Source organism: Saccopteryx bilineata, chromosome 8 (assembly GCF_036850765.1).
Source record: "Saccopteryx bilineata isolate mSacBil1 chromosome 8, mSacBil1_pri_phased_curated, whole genome shotgun sequence".
In the NCBI taxonomy this organism is placed as follows: domain Eukaryota; kingdom Metazoa; phylum Chordata; class Mammalia; order Chiroptera; family Emballonuridae; genus Saccopteryx; species Saccopteryx bilineata.
The window spans coordinates 30317432-30323640 of NC_089497.1; the positions used below are offsets into that span (position 1 = coordinate 30317432).

Here is a 6209-nt window from a genome sequence, read left to right on the forward strand (position 1 = left end):
GCATTTATAAAAATATAGATCATAAAGTAGTCTAACAAGGAGAACCTTTTATATTTCATTTTGAACTAACAGAAATGACATCTTTCTCTTCTTTTTGTTTTTGAGTTCACGTGTGCACACACAAGAGAGTCAGAGAGAGAGAGAGTGAGAGTGAGAGAGGGAAAGAGAGAGGGAGAGAGATGAGAAGCATCAATTCCTAGTTGTGGCCCTTTAGTGGTTCATTGATTGCTTCTCACCCATGCCTTGACAGGGGGCTCCAGCAGAGCCAGTGACTCCTTGCTCAAGCCAGTGACCTTGGGATCATGTTGATGACCCAACACTTAAGCCAGTGTCCCCCAATCAAGCTGGTGAGCCTGTGCTCAAGCCAGCAATCTCGGAACCTGGGACCTCAGCATTCCAGGTCTACGCTCTATCCACTGTGCCACTACCGGTCAGGCTAGAAATGATATCTTTCTAATTAGAATTGATAAGAGCTAGCAGATAAAAATGTTATATTTCCCATCAATGTTGACAAACAGGAAATACTCATGGATGAAGTCTAAATCTCATGAACATGGAAGGTATAGGAAACTAATTATTAAATCTTCTTAATTAACAAATAAGAAAATCACTGAATCATATCAGATTGATGATGTCCTTTACTTGTTCTCCCTTAAACGGACCACATGCTTCAGTTAACCACAGTTCAACCTAACCACATGCAGCCAACTCAAAAAAAGTTTCACTGTAATTTATAGAATCTTTGTATTTTAGGAATTTGGTACTCATATACATAAGCAAATAATTTTTTAGTTTAATAATGTCTGCTAATAGAATACTTTTGTCCACTTTTAGTTACCCCCCCCACATTTAGGTTACTAAATGGACATTTCATGTGAGTTTATATTTTACAATAATTTAAGTTCTTGTAAGTACCTTCACTTTATTAACAGTTTGACATATTACATATTTAAAATAGGTTTTCTCTTTTAAATGTCATAGGTAAATCTTAGAATACAATTCCCATTTATCAACTGCATTTAGGAAATATAGTTCTGTTAAGGAAATGACAAAAAACCCAAAACAAAACAAGAGACAAAAGTAATTATCCTAAGATGGGTTTTTACTTCTGCAGTGTGAAATCAGGTCATGGTACTGTTGTTTTTCCCTGTAAACATATATGTAAAGTCTAGTCATAATTGTCTACTCATAGAATTGACAAAAAGAAAGAAGGTCAATGCAAAGAAAAGAAGTTAAAATAGGAACAGGCATTTTGCAAGGGACAATCGAATCCACCCCAATCTCCATAGAAAGCAAAATCTAGTAACCATTTACAAATATGTTGGTAGAATTAGCTTCCTGTGTTTGCTCTGGATGGCACTGCTCTCTCTCATGGGCCTGGAGGCATCATCTTGTTAGAGGGCTGCACCAATGGCTTGTTTTGAAATTAATTTGTAATTCTTTTAATATTGTTTAACTTTTGTGAATGAGCTCTGCAGGAAAACTGAGGTTGACTGTTCTCTGTGCCACATGGACATGACAAGTCATATCTCGCCTCTGAGATTGCTGAGGGGAAGGAATAGAGAATGATTTGGGGAGTCAAGATGATTCAGAGAGGAAGATTCCTTTCACTCAGCTTACCATCATACTGTGCATTTCTTCATCGAGTTAAAAATTATCTTGTGACCCCTAGTAATAGTCTTCTCTCAGTCACGCACATAGCTTCCCTTTAAGACTGTTTTTCTCACTTAGTGTTGTTATTCTCACTCAGAGATGATTTTGCCTTGAGAGAGTGGACAAATTAAGGTACTCGCAGGAATATCAGGTTAGTTTGAATCTTTAAATATGGCCCAAATGGAGTAAATGTGTGTTTGTGACTATGTGTGCCTAGAGTATATCTATTTTAAAATTAATTTATAAGCTATCAGATAACAATGTCATTCAGTCTTTAACGGAGAGCTTTTCTGTGGTAACTTCAAGAAAAAATGCTTGAGAAATGCTTGGGATATTACTGTTCTTTTATATTCATCAGTAACATCCTGGCAATAGTTTAGAACTGATTAAAAAATGACAGTAAGCAATGTTAATCTGCAAGGATTTCCTCATATATTCACCCATCAAATTTTATTTTGTTTTGCTAATTTTAGATGTAATCAGAAAGGCATGATTGTGTTAAGGTGTCAGATTAATCTTCTAGAATTTGTGGTAATATGTGTTGTTTCGTTCTATAATGACTTGAAATTACCACAAAGCAGCCCTCAGAGTAGTTTAATTGAAATAACAAAAAGCTTGAAAAGTTATTAATATATGTCTGTGTTTTTTCATATAAATTTATCTATATATGTATATAAATGGAATTTGTTCATATTAAAAATGTGGAAATATTATGGTTTTAACATACGCAAAAGGAGACCTAACCAATTAACTTGTCATAAAACTTTTAATGCTATTATAATGTAAATTACATTTCATACCAACTTAAACAAGTTTTGAACTTTTTAAAATGACAGTTATGCCATCTATAAAATTATGCCTATTTTTCCTTCCATCTCTTTGGTATATTATAAATATAAAATACACTAAGATTTTAAAGGTGTAAAATTAGATGTCTATTTAAAGTAATAAAAAGTACAATTTTTTTAGATGTTATTTTAAACAGTCCAAGCAAGAACTAAAGGGATAAAACAGAAGTTAGATTCTTAATATTTATTAAGTGAGAGTGATTGTCCTTTGACATTTTAGTTTGCAAAAATTTATGCAACATTTAATGATTAATAATAGAAACCTCATAACTTTATATAATAACTTGTTACTCAATATTTTTAAAACCATTATATTTATTAGTCATATAATGTTCTTATTATAGGTAGTACTTCTCAAAGACAATGATTTTCATGTTTATTAATAGTGCTTTTGTTAGTTTATTCTAAAAAAGTGAATGTCTTCTACCTTTGTTTTCATCTAACCTTTGGAGATCTATTTAATTATTTTGAATTCAGTTTTAAAGTACTCCAAGAAACTTTATTTCTTATGATTTACACAGTCATTTTTTTCTATATTTATGATTATTAAAAGACAGAATATTAAATTAATGTGTTGATAGAAATTAATACAATATAGAATAATTATGTAAAGATATTATATTTTTATTTAATGAAAGTTTAAGAAAAGTTAACTAATTTATAAATTCAAAAAACTATATTTTCAACTTCTAAATGGACTATAAGATTAGATGCTCAAAAGTTGAGATTTTCTTAATGTGAAAGATACCTACATAGAATAAACTTGAATTACTTCGCCTCTGAAAAAATTATAAGCTTTCTCTGATTTTCAAACTTAGTAGAAGTAAAACAGTAATTTATTTGAGTCAACAGTGAGTGTAAAAACATAACCCACTTTCTCCTGAATCAAAAGATACCATAGTATGTTTGCTGCTGCAAAGCTTTTTGTAGTTATAATTACATGTTTTTCACTTCAAAGTCTTTAAAAGAAAGATTAGGTAGAAATCAACTAAATAAACATTTCTTGGGTGAAGGAATACAGGATAGTGTCTGGGTTTGGAAAAATGGAAAAATGTATATAAAATACCAACATCATCTTTGTTATTTTTATTTTTTTTACATCAGCTGAATACAGAGCATCCTGCCTTCCTATATTATTACTAGACCAAGTCTTGAAATTATATACATGAGCAAATGATGCTATAAAGAATGTGTAGCACTAACATTTTAATTAAAATACAAAATCATAATCTGCACAATGGTGTAGCTAAACATTTGATGACCTCCAATTATATCAGTAGTAACATTTTTATTTGATAACTAGATAACTGGGTAATTAAAAACATGTAATTAAAGCAAAGTCTTACCCTAATTTTAAAAGACAATAAAAACAAAAGAGCATAGCAAAAACCCCACTGAAAAGTAGTCACTACACCATTATAATGAGATACATTTTTACCAATATATCTTATAATGAAAATAAAGGTCCAACCCCACCTTATGCTTTCTTGTTAAAATACTCCAGAATACCAGAAGATAAATGCAAGTCTCAAATCATAAACAATACAAAATGGTTTGCTTCCATGACCTTTTTGCCACTCTAAACTGATTTTGAATGGCATAGAATGAAAAGATAATGTTGGAGGATGGCACCTAATCAGCATACAAGGTTTTAAAGCATAAAGCCAGAACATCATCTCAATACTCAGGAACAATTAATTACGGAGCACAGGTAGATTATATTTTTTGCTACCTTTACTGTCACCACATTTCTCACTGGATGAAGGTAGGTAGAGTCCTTTCAATGCAGTTCACTTTGGAGCCCAATATGAAGGGTGGTGTAGACCAAGGTACCATGGTTCTTGAGAGAGGAAAAGGCCTGAATGTGCATTAAGAATCATAAAGAAAGGAACCGGTCCAAGCAGGGGTCTTTATCTCAGAGTTCAAGGACATATAGGAGTTGTATTTTTCCCAGTAAACTTCATTTGCAAGGGTCAAATAAGGCCATTCAGCTAAAAAACAACAACAACAACCCCCCCCCACCCACCCAGCGTATGATCTAATTATATCCACAAACACAAGGACTTTTCAGTTGTTTCTTTAGTAAAAATTAACTCTTTGTTGCATTTATGAAGCAATATGAATACTTCCAGCAATACTTTTTTTTTTCTTTGTTGCTGACCCAAATTAAATCTCTAATCCACCAAAAGAGCTTGAAAAGTCACAGTTCCTTTTAGAGTGATACAGACCTCTTTCTCTTTCTGGCAAAATCTTGAGCATGAATCAAGTTGGAGAGAGCCTTAGTGAGGTGACTATCGGATGTCTCAGTGCTGCTCCCAAAGTCATAGTTCTTCAGGCCGGGGCACAGGCAGTGCACAATGGCCCGGTGGATGTAGCTGTCAAAGATATAGTAAATGAAAGGGTTGACACAGCTGTTGGCAAATGCTAAGGGCCCACTCACCTCCATGCCCAGCTGGAGAAAAGAAGAGGAAAAGTAGAATTCTCGCTGTAACCCAGAGATAATGGCCAGGAGCTTGAAAGTATTAAAGGGCAGCCAGGAGAAGACAAAGGCTGCCACGACAATAAATATGATCTTTATGGATTTCCTCAGCTTTTTCTTGTGTTTTCCCGTCTGCTGGTAATGGGCACACAGCTTCCTTGTGATGCAACAGTAGCAGGTCACAATGCTCACCAAAGGAGCAAAAAAGGTCAAAATTAAGGACACCAGAGCCCAAGTCAGTTTAACTGAAGTAGCCCTCTTCTCTGCACAGTACGGCTTATCATTGATCAGGGTGAGCTCCCTGGACAGAAGAGTAGGCAACCCCAGGAGGCAGGAGATAAACCAAACACTGGCACAGACTCCATACGCACAGTCTCTCCTTCTGAACTTCCTGGATGCGGTTGGACACAAAATGGCCAGGTAGCGGTCAACACTCATACAGGTGAGCAGGAAGACACTGCAGTGCATGTTGACTGAGATCATGTAGGAGCTGCTTTTGCACAGGAAAGAGCCTGTTCTCCACAGTCCCAAAGATGCTTCTTTATCCACCCAGAGAGGCAATGTGATGAGGAAAATGAAGTCCGAGGCGGCCAGGTTCATGATGAAGGTGTCGATCAGTCTTCGGCTGCCCCGCTTGAAATGCAGGGCGCTCATGACGACGAGGTTGCCCAGCACTCCAATCAGGAACACAGCGATGTAAAAGATGGGCAGAAAAACAGATGTGTAATGAACATGGTAGTAGTGGGTCTCCTCAGTATCAGGATTTTGGCTTGTAGCATAGGAATAATCCAAATAAGCTGAGGTTGCTTCTAGGTCCATCACTAAAGATCAGGTGCCAGAGTCTGGTAACTTTCTTTACCTAGGAAGTTTTCATATGAATTTTAGAAATCTCAACGCAGTTTCTTTTATACAGTGCTGCCTCTTCCCCCACGCCTCCCTCCCTTGAAAGAGCTTGGGACAGGCATAAAAACAGAGATTAAAAAAAATAAAGCAGTTTCTACCAGTCCTCAGAAAGGACCCACCAGGAACATCACCCTGATTGGTGTTGGGTGGTTGTGGTTTTTTAAATTTGCATTTGCCCAGGAAACTGAGGTGCTTTTTGACTTCTTTCTTCAATATATTCAACTTGTTTCTTTAAATCCAGAAATCAGAAGACTTTTTTCCTTACCTGCCATGAGGAGATCTTTTGTTTTCTTTGACACAGAATCCTTTTGATCTAGCCTTCTGTT

General features: G+C 35.4%; 1 protein-coding gene across 1 annotated transcript; it reads right to left on the minus strand.

Annotated features, from left to right (window-relative positions):
• Positions 1 to 4713: 4713 nt before the first annotated feature.
• On the minus strand, positions 4714 to 5820 carry GPR15 (G protein-coupled receptor 15). The gene has a single exon (XM_066241389.1). It carries the CDS (start codon positions 5797 to 5799, stop codon positions 4714 to 4716), a length of 1086 nt encoding a protein of 361 aa, XP_066097486.1. The 5' UTR covers positions 5800 to 5820.
• Positions 5821 to 6209: the final 389 nt, after the last annotated feature.

Coding starts and splice junctions, on each gene's coding strand:
- GPR15 (XM_066241389.1), bottom strand. CDS start 5,799: ATGGACCTAGAAGCAACCTCAGCTTATTTGGATTATTCCTATGCTACA.